General features: G+C 34.4%; 3 protein-coding genes and 1 long non-coding RNA gene across 7 annotated transcripts; 1 reads left to right on the top strand and 3 right to left on the bottom strand.

The window, feature by feature from the left end:
- Positions 1 to 584: 584 nt before the first annotated feature.
- LOC106440556 (auxin response factor 9) lies at positions 585 to 4,592 on the bottom strand. The gene is made up of 14 exons (XM_013882257.3): positions 4,215 to 4,592; positions 4,034 to 4,140; positions 3,840 to 3,944; positions 3,545 to 3,601; positions 3,303 to 3,455; positions 3,111 to 3,195; positions 2,902 to 2,992; positions 2,649 to 2,813; positions 2,460 to 2,573; positions 2,309 to 2,381; positions 2,072 to 2,219; positions 1,508 to 1,977; positions 1,239 to 1,426; positions 585 to 1,162 (listed from the first exon to the last, which is right to left on the bottom strand). Exons 1-14 carry the CDS (start codon positions 4,222 to 4,224, stop codon positions 1,012 to 1,014), a joined length of 1,917 nt encoding a protein of 638 aa, XP_013737711.2. The 5' UTR covers positions 4,225 to 4,592; the 3' UTR covers positions 585 to 1,011.
- A 3,146-nt stretch (positions 4,593 to 7,738) lies between these two features.
- Positions 7,739 to 10,020, bottom strand: LOC106365971. 4 transcript variants are annotated; one of them, XR_002654052.2, is made up of 8 exons: positions 9,766 to 10,020; positions 9,452 to 9,554; positions 8,975 to 9,090; positions 8,769 to 8,889; positions 8,610 to 8,689; positions 8,380 to 8,531; positions 8,169 to 8,268; positions 7,739 to 8,085 (listed from the first exon to the last, which is right to left on the bottom strand). It is a non-coding gene; the product is annotated as an uncharacterized LOC106365971 (long non-coding RNA). The 4 variants fall into 4 exon arrangements; XR_007326303.1 differs by having other exon boundaries at positions 9,771 to 10,020; XR_001273554.3 differs by lacking the exon at positions 9,766 to 10,020 and having other exon boundaries at positions 9,452 to 9,759.
- A 6,452-nt stretch (positions 10,021 to 16,472) lies between these two features.
- Positions 16,473 to 17,409, top strand: BNAA03G46360D. The gene has a single exon (XM_013885993.3). It carries the CDS (start codon positions 16,613 to 16,615, stop codon positions 17,201 to 17,203), a length of 591 nt encoding a protein of 196 aa, XP_013741447.1. The 5' UTR covers positions 16,473 to 16,612; the 3' UTR covers positions 17,204 to 17,409.
- Positions 17,410 to 18,639: 1,230 nt separating this feature from the next.
- On the bottom strand, positions 18,640 to 21,179 carry LOC106444525 (UDP-glucose 4-epimerase 2). Its single transcript, XM_013885992.3, has 9 exons — positions 20,859 to 21,179; positions 20,379 to 20,428; positions 20,139 to 20,274; positions 19,930 to 20,031; positions 19,599 to 19,826; positions 19,368 to 19,446; positions 19,193 to 19,275; positions 19,015 to 19,106; positions 18,640 to 18,895 (listed from the first exon to the last, which is right to left on the bottom strand). Exons 1-9 carry the CDS (start codon positions 21,039 to 21,041, stop codon positions 18,802 to 18,804), a joined length of 1,047 nt encoding a protein of 348 aa, XP_013741446.1. The 5' UTR covers positions 21,042 to 21,179; the 3' UTR covers positions 18,640 to 18,801.
- Positions 21,180 to 21,665: the final 486 nt, after the last annotated feature.

Below are 21,665 nucleotides of genomic sequence, written 5' to 3'. Positions count from 1 at the left end.
GCCGCTTTAGACATTCTTGCTTTGTAAAGAAACACTCATTCCTTTTGCATCCTACACTAAGATGAACCAGATTCACCCAAAACAACAATTAAAGGCCCTATAACTCTTGGACTCTTTGTTGTCATTCTTTACTTCACATCTGAGAAGCTGCAAAAGAACTGGTTTAGCCGTAACAAACTCCTTACCCTCCAAGAACAACGAGCACTGTCCGGTGATCAAGGATTTCATATGGGAGGGATAGTCCATGGATGTATATTACGCCTTCAAAACAATGAGCCGTTCATGGACACACTACGAAGCTGGTTTAAATGGGCTAAGCACATTTTGTTCCCGGACTGAACTACACCATGTAGTCATTGATGGTTCAAAATACTTTAAATGTTATCTTAAAATCGATTTAGAGGAAAGTCATCAATGTACAGATAAAAATGTCTATTTGGACAATATACCCATTTGGATATAGATATTACATTAACAATTTATTTGACAAACCTAATTTATTATTTGGATCTAATTGACAGTTCAGATGGTTGGGAAGCTTTTGCTAACTGACTACGCCTCTAGTGATAAGTACCATACTGATGTAGTAAAAGGAGAAAACGTGTTTGAAGCTTTGTTCTGACAACATATATGTACATGAAAAGTAACAAAAACTAATGAGCATACAAAGGAAAAGAAGGCTTACACGAGCCATGAGGATGATAACCCTCTTACATAATTCACAATCTTATTTTCTCCTTCTCTGTTCGTTACATCTTCCTATCTCTTACACACACAAGTTCGTATTAAGAAAAAAGAATAAGAACTTACAGAAGAAGCCTACCCATAGAAGAGAACTCTCTCCTCATAAGCCCTCTTTCTCCACAAGAAGCTCCCCAAAAAAAAACGAGCCATTTTTTTAAGCCTTTACTTTTCTTGCGACAAGACGCGGTCTCATGTTTAAGCCACTTTTGATCTTCCCTCCCCATAAAACACTGACAGAACAAGACAAAGCAGCTAAGGAGACAGAGATTAGTTGGAATGATTCTCTGTTTTGGAGATTGTTGTTGTTAATGTTGTGTCAACTTCTGTTAAAAGTTTCCGGAGTTGGTTCCCGGGCGTCATCTTCTTCACTTCCTCTTTTGACCATATGAATATTCTCTTCACCATGTTGCAGAACTCACTGTAACCACAATAAAAAGATATGAGTTTTTTTTGGTAGTGAATCTATTGAACAAAATAAGAGAGTTGTAACTTACGGCCATGGATCATCACCGACGAGCATCATATCTCCCTCATCGTCTGTGAACACTATTTCCCATTGATTCCGACTTTTCAGCTCGCCTTCTATGTCAAACAGCTTCTCAAGGTCGTCTATAAGCTCACTGTACCCATTTAGTACTGTCAAATCCACAGCCCTGCCCACCGGTACGCCTTGCATTTGCACCTGTGTTCATATAAATATCTATATTATGTAAAAAAGAGGACGTATGTGTTTTTATGTGCATAAAAAGTGTTAATTACATACCTTGGTACGGCTTCTTGTAGAACTGTTTTCCTTGCTTTGAACCTCTTTTGATGACGCCTGCGCAGGTTCCTGCTTTTTCTCCTCTGATAATTTTGAGACCTCTGATTTTGGGTCTGAGTTGCTGTCTGGAGTTGGTTTGGTTATGTTTATTGGTAGCGTCGGTGCAGTTTTCTCCTCGGTAGCAGGTATAGAGGAGCTCAACAGATCAATTCCGAATAATCTATAACTAGCGCTAGTCTCGGGTTTCTTCTGCTCGACTGGGAAAACCATTTGGTCGTTCAGTGTTGAACTTTTTGACAAATTGGACGCAGCGTAAGGGCTGATTGGCCAATCAGAGTTCTTAGCATCTTCAGTTGCATCACGATAACATTGCTGAGGAGAACTCCTCTGTGAGGTGATGCACGATTGTGCAAACTCATGGGACTGCGTCAGTGCAGAACTCCAAAGGTTTGAAGCTGTTTTGCCTACATCTAAAGACATGATGTGTGAGTGAGATATGTAGCTATAGGAAGCTTGAGAGGTATGTAACTGCAAGGAAAAAATGACGATTAGACTTTGCCTTACCAAGTGCAGATACTTCACTAAAATGACGCGGCCGTTTGTTCTTTGGCATAACTGAGTGAGGAACATTTTCCGAAGTTACAAACGGCTCGATCTCCCATGGTGAAACCTTATCCGGTCTTGAAATCGATGCAGGCTCATCCCAGTGAACCTACACAAATATATATAGCAGACTAATTGAGTTTTTACTCTTCAGAAACATTCTAAGTAAGCATATGTATACAAGGGGATGAATTTTACTTCTAGGCATCGCCAATTTGAGTCTTTCCAGTGAGTGGAGCAGTCTTTAACACCAACAACCGTGCCAGAAAATCTTTGAATAGAAAAATATTTGTTTAGAGAACAGCTTTTGCAGGGCAAAAAAAAACAAAGATAAAAAAAATTAGACTACCTTCTTTCAGGGGAATCCTCTCCCTCAAACCTCATCTTAAATCTTATTCCTACAGCGAACTTGTTGCTCATGGCTTCCAGATATTTGTTCAAGCTAATGATGAATTGGCTTGTTCTGTTCAGACCAAGAATAAATCATTAAGCAGAGTTTCGAAGAAAATCATTCAAGATGAGTAATAAATGTATATACCTTGGTTTATAGTAAACGGTGAACATAGATCGGGTTTGAGTAGCATGACATGCAGTAGCAAGCACTCCCAGATGCATGCTATGACTTGATATGACGGATGAAGGCATATTGGTCTGTTGACGATTAGCACGTCTGACTCCAACCCGCAACTCTCCATTCTCCCCTCTGGACATTATAAAATAGTTTGGAAAATGTCAAAATTCAAACTCCACTTTTGGAAAAGCAAAAGAAACATAGCAGTGTGACGTTATACCTCAGGAACACAAAGGTGTCCCCAGCCACCAATCTCTTTGCTGTAACAAAGGTGCTCCACCCTGTGGTCAAAAGATGCCTCCGTGGTTGACCTGTTTCAAGTAAAACATGATCAGTAATCACAAAAACCTTGTTTGCCACTTGTGGATTTGGCTTAGATGAAATCTTATAATTTTCATTTTAACTTTGTCATAGAAATGGATTCATCACCTCTAAAAATATGTTTGAATTTCCACTGATAGCCGTGCACATCTTCGGCTACTAACTCCTGGGTCGGAGTTTGCTGAGTCATATCCTAAAGGAACACAACAACAAATGAGATTGACGTTGCAATGATGAAATCTAAGTCCAATGCTGAAGCCATGTGAGCCCGAAACTAAACAGAAAGAGTGTCCTAATTACCAGCGGGGGAAGGCACTCTGTAGCATGTTTCCTAAGGACAGAGAAGCCACCATGAGTGCTTGTATCAGACGCAGTCAAAACCTTGCTGAAAGAGTGAACCTTTGGCCTTTGCGACTCGGGAGGAGAAGGATCAGGACTCATAGGTTCATCAACCTGATGCAGTTTATAAATTAGCACTCATTGGATGTAAGAGAGTTGCAACAATTCAAAAGAAAACAAAAAGTGAATTGAGTCACACTCACTGTTCCTTCAGGCATCAACATAATCTGAGCATATACCTCATCCGTATCTTTCTCCGCCTAAAATAAATCAAGAATCAAAACTTGCATTAAGTCAAACAAGATCCGAAACTCTCTCTAGCTTTCAATCTAAATCATTGTTAACTAAAAAAAAAAGGTCATTTCCAAGAAGAAGACAAATGAATCATCTAATCTTAAGTCAACTCAAAAGCCCCCCGCAACAAATATTCCACATAAGAAGCTAATCAAGGTCAACCGAAACTTGATGTGTAATCACACACGCCAAAGAGAAACAAACCTGAAGACGAACGTCCATAACTCTGCAGAGAATCTTCGGAGGAAGATCGAAAAGCGGTTTCGTCGGTTTCACCGCGTTCAAGTCCTGTTGCGTTGACGCTTCCAGCTGAACAAATCAAAAATCAAAAATTAAAAATCAAAATCGCCACCAAATATTTTATCAGATAAAACTTTTTCTCAAATCCTAAGCCTCACTTGCTCCATGTGACCTTGAGGAAAGTAAAAGACTCTTTCCGCAGCTTGAGGTACATCCACCACAGGTCCCGCGCATAGCTTCCACAGCTCTCCGTACATATGCTCTCCTGTGTTCGTTCAACCGCCGATTTCTCAGAAACCGTCGCCGGGAAAATTCAAAAGTCGAAAGTAACTTACATACCTGTCGTCATTAGCTCTTAGCTTTTTACTTAACCAAATTTAAGCTTCTCTCAATCACCACGCACACACGCACGATTATATTTGATCTAAATGCGAATCTAATTGTAGGAGCCTTGGATTCCGTTTGGCGAGATCTGAATCGTAAGGCAACCAAATCACTATCTCTGTAACTGTAAGTAAATCTCCCGCTAAGCCCGGTTTAATGAATCGCCTCCCCCTGTACCAAACAACGCCGTTACGGAAGAAAAAAAAGGGAATCTTTTTTCTGTGTCGCTCAAGAACCCCGTTTAGGAAGCGCGTCTTCTTATGTTTCGACTTACTACGACTCACACCTTCCTTGCTGCTGCCTTTTATCCCCGTTTCCTCTGTCTCTCTACCTAAAAAACTATTCTTACTTTTTATTCATTTTAATATTTTCTACAAACCTTTTCGATTCTCTTCTTTTGTATAATGCCAATATAATTAATTATTGTACAACCAACTGTAAATCTGCGAGAAAAAATGTGTTTAATATGGTTGTGACTAACAAAAATCAGAAGAAATGGGAGTAAATAAAGAGGTGAAACTTTTTTTTTTTGAACACAAAGAGGTGAAACTAAGAGGAAAGAAAAAAGAGATGACTCAATGTAAGAGAGTGGAATAGAGAGTAAATTATATTTCTCTTTCAAATATTAGAGTAACTTTTAAAGTGTATTTTTCTCTTTTTCTACAGTAAATATAGTAAATAGGCAAAAAAAAAAATTTTCTTTGACTGGCATGATTTCGGCTGAATTTGGAGTAAACAAAAATTTGGAGTAAACATTTACTTCAAAAATACCATACACTTAAAGTCTATGACTATGTATCTGACAATTTAACCAATATAAATAATAAATTTGTATATAAAATAGTATTATGTATTCTTCTAAAAAAAATTTAGTTAGTGCAACATTTTGATGGAAGTTAAGATTCAAATAATCAGCAGACTTTGTAGGTATAATTATTTTTTTCTAACCAAAGTAAATAATAAATTCTTCATCAATCTTGATAAACACTAGGAAATTTTATTTATATGGTATTTTAGTAGTAACTAAAGCAGACTTTATAGGCATATAATAATTAAACCTACTTTTTTACTTTTCTGAACGTACAAAACAATTTGTGTTCGTGGATGAAGTATACTCCCTCCGTTTTTTAATATAAGTCGTTTTACAGCTATGCACGTAGATTAAGAAAACCATTAATTTCTTATATTTTCTAAACAAAAACATCATTAATTATTTACCTAACCACAATTCAACCAATAGAAAAATAGAAGATATATTACCATTGGTTATACAACATTAATTATTAATAAATTTTACATAGAAAACCGAAAACGACATATAATTTGGAACAAAATTTTTTCTCTAAAACGACTTATATTAAAAAATGAAGGGAGTATTAATTACTGGATAAGTCATAAATATGTTGGCTTTTAAAGGATGGTATGGGGCGTGAAAGCGCGTGCCCGTGCCGTTGCGGTTACGAAAGTCGATCAGGAGAAGAGTTAAAAGCCGTCATCGTTTGGATTCCGTCACTTTCGCCGTCTGCTCCAACGCCAGGCAACAAGAATGGCTAGGAAAGCAGAATCAGGTTTGACCTCGTACTTTAGGTAAATTGCATTTGTGCCACTAAAGTGGGACCAACATGAAGCATGTGGGAAGTGTTTGGTCTCTTTTTCACGGTTTAACCAACTTACCCGCCACACTGGTTTACGCGCGTAATTTCCATTTTTTTTTATGATCTGTTTTTTTTGTATTGTTAATTTAGTGGAATTTTAAACCAGATTTGCATCTTCACATATGGAGTTCGATCATAGACATGGCAAGAGTAGTGACATTAGATGATTAACTACTATATAACTCCACTGTCTAATCAACTAGTGGTATTCCGGCGCTACGCGCCGGGCTCGTATGTTTTATTCTCTAATGAGTTCAAAATTGCTTTTTCGATCAATTTGATAGCGAGAGTGGTTAGTGACAGTACGGTAGTACTTTGTTCTGAAGTTTTTTAGGTAAAAGAAAACCCTTCCTCGGCTAGATCCCTCTAGACATAGTTGATTCTATATCACAATAAGTGATATGTGTTTGAATTTGTTTTTTTGTTGATAATGGTATTTTTAAACTTTGATTTTGTGGCTCTAGAATGCCGAAAGTGGTTCGCGCGGAAGTTATTATATATTTGTGTGTTGCATTTGTTCCAAGAAAGTTATTTTCTGCCTAGGAATTCCTCAAATCTGTTTTTTTCTTTGTTCTGGATGCTGGTTGAGTGTTGCCAGGAAATCCTCTCAAAGCTCTAGTGTTAAGTCCACCAGACGGTCCCATGTTACCATCATCTCTTAACCATTACTAAAGAATTCCTAGGCAGAAAATATCAGATGCGCATGATTGTTTATAATCTTCACGCCGAAGAATATGTATGTGTTTGCAGAGGCGTGCTCACCTTTCTATGAGAAAGTCAACTGTCTTATGTCCCAACTTGTATAGCACATTTTAGGAACTCCATTTTAATCCTTCTTTTAATTGGTTATAGTGTATACCTAAATAAATTTCTCTTAGTTTTGGATCTAAACAATAATTTATATGCTATTTAGATTTATTTCATGCTATTTTAGACTTTTTGATTTAATTTATTATCTAATTTCATAAAACTATTATTTTATTTATTTAATTTTTAGACTTTGAATTATAACTTTTTTTAGCTTGTATGATTTTATTTTTACATTGTAGTAATACATTTATAAGCTTACTATTCAACATATCTAAATAAACACATTTACTTAATTAAATAATTATAAAATCTTCATAGATAATTTCAAATTTTGTATTTTTGGTTTAATAAACTATGTGGTTTGTATTCTTTTAAGAAATAATATGACCAATTTTCATATGAATTTATAAATATTAAATACATAATGTTTGTAAGGTTTTTTATAATAGATTTTTGTTACTAATTATGGAAATGTTTTTACTCTAGAGTCTAGCCTTAGGCCCCTCAAACACCTAGGCATGACACTGTGTGTTTGTTGTGAGAGAGTAGGTGTTAAGTGTTAACATACTCTTACTTGGTTCAGTTTCAGTAGTTTGTTTCTTACATTTGTTTGATGAGTTTACCTGTTTTACTCATCTGATTGTTAAACTGGGTTTTGGCATGAGTTACTTGTTGCATGTTCGTACTGAGAACATTAAATTTAAATATACTGGCCTGAACTCAACTCTTACCAATTTCTGTTTTAAACATGTTACAATATATATCGATGACTGGAATCACAATCTCCCTATCTATCTTTTTATATTGTTTAAAATATATATTGTCTTCATAGCTGTTAAATAAGTTCAGATTGGCCAAGGAGGATGATAGGTGCCTATTTAGTGTTCGTAATGATTTAGTAAGTAAATATCAGGCAGATTGTTGTAAATATGCAGTGTGCAGCCAATATTCATCTTATTTATAGTATAGATGTGATTACGATTTGGGAGGAGTAGGACAATGCAAATAGCAGTGGAGAATCAACTTTTCTTTTTATTTTTCAACTGCAAAACGTCCGAGACGGTGCATTTACGAAAAAAGTAAAGCATAAAATCAAAATATGTCAAAGTTTTGAAGTACTCAGACTTCAGTGTCTGGAAATATTATTTTCAAAGAAAAGCAACGTACAGGTCATTATGTTTTGTAATCGAAGCTCCACTTCTTTCTTCTTTCTTCGTTCTTCTTTCTTTTCTTTTTTTTCTTTTTTTTTTCAAAAAGCTCCACTTCTTTCTAAGTTAGTCAGTCTGTGGCTTCTTTCCTGAGTAACCATCCATATAGACCTAGTAGAAGGTCCCAATCCTGGGGTTTTGTCCACCACCTCCCTTGATAAGCAACCGGATGCAATAATATAAGTACACAGCCCAAATAGAGAAACGTTAAGTTCTAGTAGCTAACAAATATATACCTGCTCGTTGGGACATCGGCATCACGTATACTGGTCAGTTTAGTGACTTCAGTGTCAAAGCAACAAAATTCGAAGTTTCAGTAGCATCAGAGACGCTCATCTGGACAAGTTAGTAAATATTGTTCAAAGCAATGTCTTAATTTAGAACCTAGATTGGTGGTGGATTTGTGAATTAAAAGTAACAAAGGTGGCTTTGGTCAGGATATATTACCTTATAACTCCAGCAACGTTCTCCTCATTGCATGAAACACATGTGAATGATGTGAACCCACGCTGCAATTTGGCCAAAGTCAATGGCTCAATTTTCTTGACAACACATACTTCTTCGGGTTAGAGGTTGAGCATTCCTTACTGCAACACACCCTTAGTTTTAAAAACTCTTTGGGTGAGTTTGACGACATAATTAAAGGCATATTAATTGTTTTAAAAATGAGTGGTTACCTCTGAAGATAACTTGCACCAGCAACACACTCATTATCTAAATATAAATGAGTGGTGGATGTCTTATTCAGGAATAGCCGCTGAAACAATATTTAAAACAGTCAAGTAACATTTTAAGACAATCGAAAACTTTTTTTAAGACATGAGGTAATGTATTACCGCCTACTAATTTAGGGTTGATGTTAGTTGCAACCAAAACCTCGGGTTCTTCGTTCCTACTCAGCAAATTCTCTTCAAGGAGCTTAGCTAAGCCGTCAAATACTTGCATACATCAGAGCTCCTGAGAAAACATAGTGGAAAAGTGTAAGACACGCTGACAACCTTATGTATGCTTAATAAATAAATGAATGTAAGTAGTCATATACCAATGATTAGGGTGATCATCATGCGCTGTATACTCTGACTCTCTTCACTGTAAGCTGTTCGAATCCCCATAATTTTTCCAACAACAGCCGTTGGAATATGTTTAAAATGCTAGCAACTGTGAATGCAAATAAATATATAGAGCAGCTTTTAAGTTTGGAATACAAAGCTAACCTTGTAAATCAGTATTCTTGTTGGCCAAGACCATGAGTTGGTCATAATTCTAGAACCTAAAACTCTCTATTGATATATGAAACCAACAAAACTAAAGCAGAAGTTTGGTTTGATCCGGGTTACTTCAAAAACACTAAGCTCATAAAGAGATCCTTCACTCAATAAGTGCTTGAAGGTGTTTAGCTTGTGAACATTGATGGATGCATGAAGCAGTCGTCTGAGAAAATATCTTTCAGATTATGGTTTTCTCACATAATCCATTATGTGATGTCTAATTTGTAAAGTAAATGACGAAAACAAAATACCTTGGAATCAAGCAGCAATATATCAACACCCATCAGCCGACCCTGCTTTGACATTCAGAGACTCCCAAAATCGAAGGAGCCTCAACGACCTCCCTACAGTGTCCTGCATTCAACTCGGACAAATGAAGCCGAGAGCTTGTCTAGGAGTTTAAGCTATAATCAATCGGCATACAGTAAGGAAATTAGAGATCACACTCTGAGAGTAAATATATGTGGTCGCCAGAGGTTATGAAAAAGAAATTAAATAGGCAATGAAGAGGCGATAGTTGGATCATGGGTTTTGGTTACTGAAAAACATTAAAACTGAGCGTTACCTCACCGGAGGAGTTGAGAAGAGTTGTTAGTTTTTGCGATTTGAGAGCTTGACGCTGTGTTTGAAGTGGGAGGAGTGGATCAATCACAAAAAACTCAAAGTAAAGAACATATTTATGGATTGTTGAGATGTTACGGAGATCAAAACGGCGATCTTCATCTCTGTGGGATTTCATCGTGTAGGTCGCAGGAGCAAGAGGATGATGGAAGACTAACCCTAATTCCATGTGGGCTTAATCTGTAATTGTAATAAAAGCCCAGTTCAAATAAGTGTGTCGAGAACCGGAACTATATAACAAAAAAGCGTGAATGGTCTGGGATGCGACACGTGTTGCGAAATGCCCCATTTTCTTTGAGGACGTGGAGGAAGGAGGTGAGAGAAAAGCCAACTTTATTATATAAGATAACTATGGACAATTCTTTTGTTTTTAAAAATAGTTATGGACAATAGATATGATGTACTAGCTGATGTAACATTAGATGATTAACTACCATCTAACGCCACGGTATAACCAATCACTATGGACAATTCTTTTGTTTTTCTAAAATAGATATGGACAATATCGATGTAATAGATGATGTAAGGGTAGTCAGTAGATGAAAGAATCACAAATCCATAAATAGATTTTCTATATTTTCTTTTTACCCACCAATCTTATAGTAATCTCAATACAATATCTGTCAGATAACTTTATTTTCCAAACATTTGCACCATCTCTAGTATCGTATTGTATGGAGTTTGTATTAATATAACTGGGTTCTTTAAATGATCAATAATTTTTTTTTTCTAACAAAAACTATTATCGATGTAGTTATTCATTTGGCGATGAATAATGCCAAACAATATATAATAAGATGAAATATTAGAAAGATTAAAAGTCTATACTCCGTGGTCCATCTTTTAGTTTTACCAATAAATTACTTACTTTATTGTTTAGTTCTGAATTAATCGTGTTTAAAATATAGTTAAATATGGCAGAAAACGTCACCTATGACGTATTTTTGACAACTTCTGCTCCCTTTAAGGATATAAATAAACAAGATAGCTTCGAACCCACCACCACCATCTTCCGGATTTTCTCTTTCTGATTTTAGACTATTGTATTCTATATTTTCTAATATTAACTTGGTATCTTGTCCCCGTATATGCTTAGAGCTTGTTCAAACGAATCTCAAATGTTTAGTAAGAAAATGTAAAAAAAAGAATATTAACAGATTTCCTCGGTCCTCCTAAGAAATCATACGTTATAATATAACTGCCACAATTTTGGTCCCAAATGAGCGCAATTCATTTTTTGAGTTTTGGTTCAACTTTGGTAGTATTATAGATTTATAAGATGAACTCCATCATTCATCTATTTGTATTAATTGCTTCGGTTTTAACCCTATAGTCAGCCGATATAGTTTATCTTTAGTATAGTGCATGCTACTTATTCAAAGCCTTGACGATTTCAACTTATCATATGTTTTGTAGAAATTTTCGTAAATGACTTCTTTATTTGGCGATTTAATTTGCTGGTCTCGGGGAAATTAGAAATAGAAATGCATATCATTGTTTTTTTTTATTTATCTCCAAAATCACTAGCATTGACTTGGTGATTCATCGGTAAGAAGTTAATTTCTGGAACAACAAGTCAATGAATCTCCTAAGAAAAAAAAAGGTAAGATTCCACATATACCTCTTTGATGCTTTCAACTCTATTAAAGAAAAAAAAACAAGTAGCAGAAAACGACTGATGTTTCCTCACAGAGAGCTGGAAACATGGAATATGCTCAAAGGAAGAGTTTCATCTTAATTTGAGAATCAGGGAACAACGGAGCAGGAATCAAAAAAATTTGCTTTTTAAATCTATAAGTTTAGCGTGTAATATAAATATTTGAGTTTTTGCTAAATTTGCTAGTTGATTTGTTCAATATGCTTTGTTAATTATTAAGCTATTTCTCTTGCATATCGACAATTTGTGGTTATGATTCATTATTACAAGATAACTAAATTTTTTTGACGGACGCATATATGGTTTTGATTACGTATTCATCATTCACAAGACTAATAAAAAAACACAGACAATTTATATTTATCTAAATTGTGATTTTTCCTTTCTTATTTTGGTTTTGACTTGAGTTCATGGCAATTTGGCAAATATCATCCAATTCACAGCAATACGTATTTGGAAGATCGTTGATTTGGATAAGGGTTATTCTCTGGCAGAATTGAAGGCGTCCCTCTCTTTGGGAACTCTATGAGAAGTAGAGAGTTACGAGTTTCTCTGTATACGGATTAGGTGCCCACGTGTTATTATATTATTCACCGTTTTGTTACCGCGATTTATATATAGATAACACACATTTTCGGTCGAGCTTAGCATGAATCATGATGTCAATCTATTATTATCACACAATAAAACTTGAAAACTTTTGTATAGTTAGAAATTTAACAAATTAATTATATATGTTCTACAAGTGGCCACGCAACAGGAATGGTATAGTAGGTTTTATACGTACCCAAAGAGGACGATAGTGGAAGGATAATTAGGGTTTAAACATCTATAAATAATTTGGCCTTATAATCCCCAACCAAATTAAAAATATAATTAGGAGTATTATAGTCTTATAGATCATAAAATGGTACAAAAAGACGAGAAATTACCAATCAACGTATGGTTTTGTGTGAATGATTGTCTTTACACTAGTCATTATTGCGCCACAATGGTTGGGAAAAGAATTTTGTATAAGTATCTTTATTGCTTGACACCTGTAATTTTTTATAATGGATAGTACTTTATATTATGTATAGATGCTCGTGTGTGTGTATTTTTAAAACTTATGTTATTTAATCAAAGTGTCCTTTAGCACCCTCTTAAGGGCCAAGGGTCACATTTCGGATTATTAGATGATTAAAATCTTGCTTAATTTTCATATTGATAATATCGTAGTTGATCAAGCAATCTCGCCATGAAATGTTTAGTCATTTATTCATTTATTTGAATCAAATGTGTAGTCAATATATAAACGAGGATTCTAAGATGCCGATTCGAATAGAAAACCGGAACTAAATATAAACAATAATTTAATAAGTTTTATACGTGTGAGCAACAACACTACCGATAACTAGATTTATATTGTAAAATCAAATGTTCCGAAATATGTAATATTTCATACATTAGCTACATGTTTATCTGTGAACATGGAAATAATTTTGATTTAAGATTTTAAAACTCAGCATATAAATGTAATGAATAAAATCAAATAAAAGGAATAAAGAGAGGAAATAGCAAAAGATACATAGTACTATGATTGGCTGGACAAAGATAGAGTTTGCGCACCCATGTGGAGACCAACTATTTGAATGTTTCATGGCCTAATATATATATATATATATATATATATATCTTTTGACATCAGGTTTATTGGCCTAATGTATATCTACACATTATATAATGTATTGTACGTTCTAATCGCAATTTAATTCATGTTGCATGCCTACTGTGAGAAGAATGACAAATAATGAAATGATATCACAGTTTACATGAAATTTAAGTTGACCACTAAGTTTTTTACTTTTATAGAACAAATTAGATGATTTTTCTCTGTTTTTATAGTGTTTCAAAAAAAAAACTTCTCTGTTTTTATAGAACAACATCTAGTCATCTAGATTGGGGAATGTTCTCTACTTCTCCGTGTTTCCAAACCATGGTCTTTTCATCACAAAAGAAACATCTTATGATGGATAAATATTTGAAATCTGAGGAAGGCTTAACTTAAACACATTCCCAGCGTAATATGTTGGACCTGAACTAGAGAGCATCATTATCACTTTCTAAGTTGTTAGATGCATATACATATCATATACTATTAAATAGCTTATTTATAAAAACAACAGGTTTAGATAGATTAGCCAGATATCTATGTTCCAGGATTCGTTTTAATATGGATTTTAAGAAGAAATATAAGGGGGTTAATAATACGTACCAGTTCTTTCTTTCATTTTGTTTTTTTTTTTAATCAAATATTATACTATTCTGCTACATCAACAATAAATCAAGACATCAAATCAGATAATTACCGTCTAGTGTTAAAAAAAAAAGCATATAAATTTCGAAAATGCTAGAAACTAAAGAAGCTTTTCCATTTGGATTCCACGTGAAAGCTTGTCCCCTAGAGTATACTACTGGGGAACCCACTGTAAACCACTGTAAACTACTCGTATATTACCGTTTGTTTTAGCTTAGATCAGATGCTTCATAAAGTTATAATATTATTTACTGGTGATGTAACATAATATATATATATATACATCTATTATTGACAGATTTAAAAATAATTAAATATTTTATAGCCAAACTGAATAACCAACTGGTGAAAATGTATTGCAAATTGAAAAGCGAGGGACCACTTTTCTTATATTGATTCAAGCAAGCCGGATAAATAAACATATAGAGAGAAATGTTATTGGTCGTCGCTGTTCTTATTTTTATATTTAGTAAACTAATCATTGTATTGATTTATTGGATGGACTACAATAGAAAAACTTCCGGAATAAGTGGGATCTTCGTCCCTCACGTTTTCCCCCAAATGATGTTGACTTTATTTGACTTACTCTATGAGATTCTCCTAGCCGTAGGATCTTTTGAGTAGTCTTTTCAGTCCGTCAGATTCGGAGATCCAAATCTTGGAATCCCATCGTCTTGGATCTATTTGCAATTATACAACGCCATTGTACATGCCACCATCAATTTTATTGGTATAACAATTTTTTGTATTTAAAAAAAATGTTTGTATTTGGATCTCAAATCTCACTAACAAGACACAACTAAAACTAAACACGATTATTTATAACAATTCATCCTTTTGACGACGGTTTTTCTCAAATTTTGTTTTACATCAAACGAAAATAGAAATAAATATAAATAAGATATCACAAATCAAAGTTCAACATACAATCTATATGTATGAACTTTTCTATATATTATTGATTTTATCTAAATTTGTGAAACTATAATAAAGCAGACTAATAATTCACAAGGATGATTGATCAGTAATTACTTAGAGATAATAATATATAGTTTTCTTTTTGTTGAACCTATATAAATCATAGAAAAAACAAAGTTTTTCCGTTTGCAAAATATAGTCAATAGAAATAACTTTCTATTCCTAATCCTAGGGCTACAAGACTTGAACAGCAAGGCAGTGCTATAAATAATCTAACCCTAACTCCTATACACTAACTAAGAGAGCAGCAAAGTAATGAAAATCATGAGGCTGCTACTTAGCAGTATCATAACTAGGGATGTTATGTACATAGTTAGGGCTTAAGTGTATAGCTTCTAAACACAGCATAGTCCGTATTTTAGAACACTGAAATTTAATGATAAACACATAGATTAAACTTTCCTTAATTAAAATCTGAAAATGATAATAAAATATATTTTCTTTTTGGCTCTACACTAAGAAGAAAAAAACATTTACCTCCATAATTATGGCTATGTCCAAGCTTGGAGTACACCAGGAAGAGGAAACACCATAGTAAGAGGACGAGAGAACGCTGGAAGAAACTGCCGCTTCTAGAATTGGTATCAGCCTTTTCAGATAATCTGACAATCCTAAACCTGAAACCATTGTTCTCACTCATGCATATCATGGAACAATGGCCACGCCTCGCCATCTCTTAGCAGATCTCTGCTCTGTGCTCGTGTGTACACACACAGATGGAGAGAGAGAGAGAGAGAGGAGAGATCGTTGGTTGTATGACTTGTATCACAAGAAACAGAGAAAAGGGAAGATGAAGGAGAGAGAGAACATGCATTGGTCTTGCTGCTCTGTTGTGTTGTTTGAAACAAGAACCTAACATTTGGCCCTTGAGAAACCTATTTCTTCGGAATTTTTCAACTTACTTAAGGGCTAGTTATGGTTCAATCTATTGTTAGCAAATTTAGAAAAGTATTCGACCGAGTTTTCTTTCTTTTGAATAAGTAACAACTCAAAACTTCAGAGATTGAAAATAAAAAATGTGTCAGTTAAGGCTACGAGCGTATCGCAGACAGAAGGGGCAAGCCGACCGGTGTTCACCAAAGGTAAACCGGGCGACCCATCCTAAGGTTCAACTACGAGCTTTTTAAGAGATGATTCCCATGAAATTAAACAATGAAGCATTGATATAAGAAAATGGCCAAGGAGAAGAAACTCGCATGAATTCATTTCAAGTTTAACTAATAATATTTTGTGATTATCGATCAAACAAAAATAAACATTAAATTGGATATTTAAGAAATTATTTAGTTAGTATATACTCATTTCAGATATTAAACCATAGTTTCAAATATTTATTTAAGAGTGCTTAAATTCTTTTTTTTTAAAGAAAATATCTATGCATTTGGATTAGGTTCAGATGATATATAATATCTTTGCCTAAACTGCCACAGAAGAGATATCATAGGGTATATACATTTGGTTGAAATTTATTTTTGGAGTCTACTTGGTCAAGTAGAAGGGCTTCTTCTTTCATAGCTCACAAGGTGACCTATTACAACTTGATTCAATAGCATCAGGTTCTTCATAGTGGCTCAAATGTTTAATTTACAACGATCTGCTTTGTAAATTGATCATATTCACATATCAAATGACATACAAATCAGGTTTTCTGGTTTGGATTCGGTTCGGTATAGAAATTTAGCAAAATTCCCATGCTTAGCTAGGCCACATCACTTTTCCTTAATGCAACGTTATCCCCATGGCCAAACAAATATCCTTTTGCTTTACACCGCTCGCTTTCCCTTTTAAAAAAAGTTAAAACTCTTATCCCTACCAGAGACCACTTAAAACATCGCTACCAAACAAACATCCCTCTCCAACATGGCGAAGCCTTACTCTTCGTCTAGCCAAACAAACCTCGCTTCATGCGCCCTCGCCGCCATCTTCATCGTCTTCCTTATCATCGCCTCCGTTACCGTCTACCTCACGGTATTCAGACCAAGAGATCCCGAGATCTCCGTCACAAACGTCAAGGTCCCGTCCTTCTCCGTCGCCAACAGCTCCGTCAGCTTCACATACTCTCAGCTATCCATCGTTAGAAACCCTAACCGCGCCGCGTTCTCTCATTACAACAACAGAATCCAGCTCTTCTACTACGGTAACCGGATCGGGTTCATTTTCGTACCGGCTGGTGAGATCGAACCGGGTCGAACGAAGCGAATGGCAGCTAGTTTCTCCGTGGAGTCGTTTCCTCTAGCTGCCTCTGCTTCTCGAATCTCCGCTGGTGGTTTTGGAACCGGGTTAGTGGATATGGATAGTCGGGTCGGGTCTACGGTGGAGATAGAGTCGAAGCTGGAGATGGCGGGTCGGGTTCGTGTTCTTGGTTTGTTCACGCATCAAATTGTAGCTAAATCAAGTTGCAGGATTGCGATTTCTACTAGTGATGGATCGATCGTGGCCGTCCGTTGTTGATGCAAGACTTTTTGTAGCAATGTAAAAAATGTTTATTTAAAAAACACATGTAAAAAAACCTTCTTGGGTTCTTGTCTGAATCCTGAAGTTAGAAAGCTGCAAATATAAATACATAGATTTTGTACTTCAAAATGGGGAAAATCGCATAAAAAACCTTGAAAGTGTCACTTACTAGCACTTTAACCCTTGAAGTTTTTTTACTAACACTTTTAACCTTCAAAGTGACATTTTTATCATAAAAAACCTTCAAAGAAGAAAAATGACCTGCTGAACAGGTTAAAAACAGGTTTTTTTTTCAAAAAATAATTATTTAATTAATAAATAAACAAAAAAATAATAAAATCGAAAAATTTAACAAAAAACTCATAAATTAAAAAAGTGAGAAAAATAAGTAAAGATTTAGAAAATTAAATAAAAAATAACTAAAAATTAAAAAATAAATAAGATCAAATTAAAATACATAATAAATAATAATAAATTTCAAAAAATTGAAAATTCAAAAAGTTTTTTTTTCATTTTCAAATATAATGTCGGAAATTATCATTGGAGATATGTGTTGATAAAAAAAAAGACTAAGATAACACCAAACCAAGTTTTTGTTCTCAAACTAGTATTCAAGGCTCAAAGTCGCAAAAATAAGTTTTATTAAAGAGGTAAATATACACTTATACCCCTTGGGTTAATTAATCCAAACTTTAGGGTTTAGAGTTAAGGGGTGAGGTTTTGGAATTAGGGTTTAAAATTTTATAAAATAAAAAATAAATACTAAAAAATTAAAAATAAAAATTTAAAAAACAGTTTCAAAAAATTTCACTTTTTTAAAAAATTTATGATTTTTTTTATTTTTCTCCATTTTAATTTGATCTTATTTATTTTTTGAATTTTTTGTTATTTTTTATTTAATTTTTAAATATTTATTTATTTTTCTCATTTTTTAATTTGTGAGTTTTTTGTTAAATTTTTCGATTTTTATTAATTTTTTTGTTTATTTTATTAATTAAATAATTATTTTTTGAAAAAAAAACTGTTTTTAACCTGTTCAACCGGTCATTTTTCTTGTTTGGAGGTTTTTTATGATAAAAATGTCACTTTGAAAGTTAAAAGTGCTAGCGAAAAAACTTCAAGATTTAAAGTGCTAGTAAATGACACTTTCAAGGTTTTTTATGCGATTTTCCCCTTCAAAATGTAACATGAGGGTTTGTACTTTCAAGATTTTGCTACTTTTGACTTGCATGAGATTGTACTTTTAGAGTTTGTTTACTATGACTTGCAACTTGCATGAAGTTTAACTTCGGTGTCAAATTGGACTAATGAAAAAGAAAACCGAAATGTGTTGATTAATTAATAAGATAAAGATATAATGAGATTCATCATTCCCTTTACATGTTTACAGTAACAGAACTTGTAGAACTGGAGTAATGAAGACGACTTTCAGGGAACTAAAAAAGAATGAGATTTAAATATAAAAAATATTCAAAGAGTAGCTATGATCAAAATTAGTGATACACGTATTTCCCCACTTGCTTCTAAAATTTGGGTTCTTGATCAGCATTTTTCATATGATTATAAAAATAAATAATGCAAGAAAAAAACGAGAGTTAAGAGGAGCCATTGGAGGAGTCGTAGCCGTAAGGATTATTGCTGGCCCAGTTCCATAGATCCCTACACATCTCTTCGATCCCATACTTAGCCCTGCATTCATACCATACCAAACAAAGATAATAATTAGATTCAAATGTTGGGTGTGCATTTTTATTTTACTAAAACAGTGTCAGTTCATGTACTCTGTATAGAAAACAAAAAAAACTTACTTCCAGTTTAGCTCGCGTTCTGCTTTCTCTGTTGAGGCGTAAACAATCTCAGCGTCTCCAGGACGTCTTCCGGCCATCACCAACGGGATTTTCTAATCGGAAATAATCAAAAATATTAAAACCAATGATCTTTTGGTTAGAGCATTGTTCTATGTAAACAAACCAATCAATGGTTTACCTTTCCGGATGCCTTCTCAAAGGCAGCAACCATTTCTAGGACCGATGTTCCATTACCCGTTCCAAGGTTGTAAACCTCACAACCTGACAATTTTTTTCCAATAATTAAGCTTTGGATTCAATGGCAAAACATTATGAGAGGAGAAACAAACAAGAGTTTAAGAGATAGTCCTTACTGATTTTGAGATCATCTAGCTTGCGCAGAGCAGCTATATGTCCATCTGCTAAATCAATGACATGAATATAATCTCTAACCTGAAACAAATATATGGACAAAATAATGTTAAGATGAATCACTAATTTGCCTCACGTACTTTACATTTCAACACCACATGAGACTGTAATGTAATAACTAACAGTCAAACAATTCTTGTCTACCAGAGACATTCAATAAGACATACACATACCCCTGTACCATCCTTTGTCTTGTAGTCGGTTCCAAAGACGGTGAGGTGAGGTCTCCGACCAACCGCAACTTGTTGGATATAAGGCATGAGATTGTTTGGAATTCCAAGAGGATCTTCACCAATGTAGCCACTAGGATGTGCACCAACAGGGTTGAAGTATCTAAGCAATATGATCTTCCATTCAGGGTCCGAGCGATGTACATCCCGGCAAATCTCTTCAATGAAAAGCTTTTACACAGCAACACCAAATAAAAACCCTCAGTCAAATTATTTTTCCCTGATTATCATTATCACTACCACAAAGGTGGACTATGGTAAATTAAGTTACTACCTTAGTACGGCCATATGGGTTGGTTGCAGAAATTGGGGACTCCTCAGTGCAAGGAACCTCTTTTGGCCAACCATAGACAGTAGCTGAGGATGAAAATACAAGCTGGAAAACAGAGTAGCAAAAGCTAATCATGAGATCAAACTAATACAAAAATAAAAAAAAAATACAAAAAGAGTGAATCCATGTGGTGGAGAGGAAGAATGATTTACATTTTTGCAGCCGTATTGAGCCATAACCTCCAACAGAGTAATAGTGCCAACAATGTTATTATTATAATAAAGCAAAGGCTTCTCCACACTCTCACCTACTGCTTTAAGTCCAGCAAAGTGTATCACTGCATCAAACCTGTTAATAATAATTCCATCAAACCAATTATATGAACATACTAATCATTTGTAGTCTTAAAGATTCTTAAAAAAAAGGTTTTATTTTAAAATTTTCAATCATACTTAGTTTCTGAGAAAATCTTCTCAAGCGCAGGTCTGTCTCGGAGATCCACCTGCATGTAAGAAAGCAAACACAAGAATTTTAAGAAACTAAAATTAACCCCAAGACATTATGTACTTCAGAAATGGCAGGCGCATATTTAAATAACATTTTAGGTATTAAAGCATGATAAAAGAATCTAACAGATCAAAAATATATAAATAAATATAGAACTTGGGATCATATAGTATTATAGTATCCTGTTGCACATGGCATCGATGCTTTATTCTGATGATATTTATATGTATAAACACATAAAGATTAGCCACATGGTGTTAGGGGCATAAAGTTAACTAGAACCCTGGAATCACACACAATCATCGAAAAATGACCTGTTATCACAAAACTTTTTATTGAAAAAATTCTTGACGTACACGTTTCCAAAAACCTAACACGCAAAAAAAAAATTAATTCCACGGAGAGAGAAGGGGGACGAAAGAAACCTGGTGGAAGGAGAGGCGGTCTCCGTTTTGGCCGGCGAGTTTCTTAACGCGTTCGAGAGAAACAGCAGAGGAATTGTCGAGGTTGTCAACAACGACGGCGGAGTAACCACCGTTAAGCAGTTGAAGCACAGTATGACTTCCGATGTAGCCAGAGCCGCCGGTGACCAGAATATTCTTTGCCATCGTTAACAGAAGTAAATAATCTTAATTCAGAAAAGATATGAAAATTCGTGAGAGCGTTTTCTTATTGCGACGGAGAGCAAAAGGGGTTTTATAGAGCGGTGATGGAGATATTTTGAGTTTTGACTGTATATTTACTTAAAGATTCTTATACGTTTCTAGAGAGAGAAATATGGAACGTGGCAGAATATGATATCGGTGCGAATATACCGGATTGCTTTTAATTGCCTAAATTACCTTTGACGTTATTGTTAATGGATTTTTTTCTTTTAATTTGGATAAATGTAATTTATTAGTTTTTTTTGAGAATTTGGATATAAATTTATTGGTTTACTAGTTCGACACAAGATTAATGGATATAAATTTGGATGTAACGAGGAGGATATATTTATTTGGATTTTGATACATTTAATAGTTTACACACTGAGAGTAGATTTATTTTAGATTATGAGAATATCCTTTTTACATAAAAAGATAATGCGTATGTATTTTGGATTCATTTTCCAAATTTACTTGATTTGTAATTATTCGTGGTTGTTCTGCAAGGTATAGAACATATATTTTAACAGAAAAAATCGGGGTTACGAGAATTTTTTTTTTTTGATAAAGAGTTACGAGAATTTGGGT

The sequence above is a fragment of the Brassica napus genome, chromosome A3 (genome assembly GCF_020379485.1).
Source record: "Brassica napus cultivar Da-Ae chromosome A3, Da-Ae, whole genome shotgun sequence".
Classification (NCBI taxonomy): domain Eukaryota; kingdom Viridiplantae; phylum Streptophyta; class Magnoliopsida; order Brassicales; family Brassicaceae; genus Brassica; species Brassica napus.
This window is presented reverse-complemented; position numbering and strand designations above follow the sequence as displayed.

Bases quoted from the DNA above. Each gene is read 5' to 3' on its own strand.
- LOC106440556 (XM_013882257.3), bottom strand. The intron at 2,814-2,901 runs GTATAACGTCAC...TATAATGTCCAG, and splicing joins GACACCTTTGTGTTCCTGAG to AGGGGAGAATGGAGAGTTGC. The intron at 2,574-2,648 runs GTATATACATTT...TGGTCTGAACAG, and splicing joins ACCGTTTACTATAAACCAAG to AACAAGCCAATTCATCATTA.
- BNAA03G46360D (XM_013885993.3), top strand. From the start codon at position 16,613: ATGGCGAAGCCTTACTCTTCGTCTAGCCAAACAAACCTCGCTTCATGC.
- LOC106444525 (XM_013885992.3), bottom strand. From the start codon at position 21,041: ATGGCAAAGAATATTCTGGTCACCGGCGGCTCTGGCTACATCGGAAGT. The intron at 20,032-20,138 runs GTAAATCATTCT...TCTGTTTTCCAG, and splicing joins CTCAATACGGCTGCAAAAAT to CTTGTATTTTCATCCTCAGC. The intron at 19,276-19,367 runs GTAAGGACTATC...AAAAATTGTCAG, and splicing joins GCTAGATGATCTCAAAATCA to GTTGTGAGGTTTACAACCTT.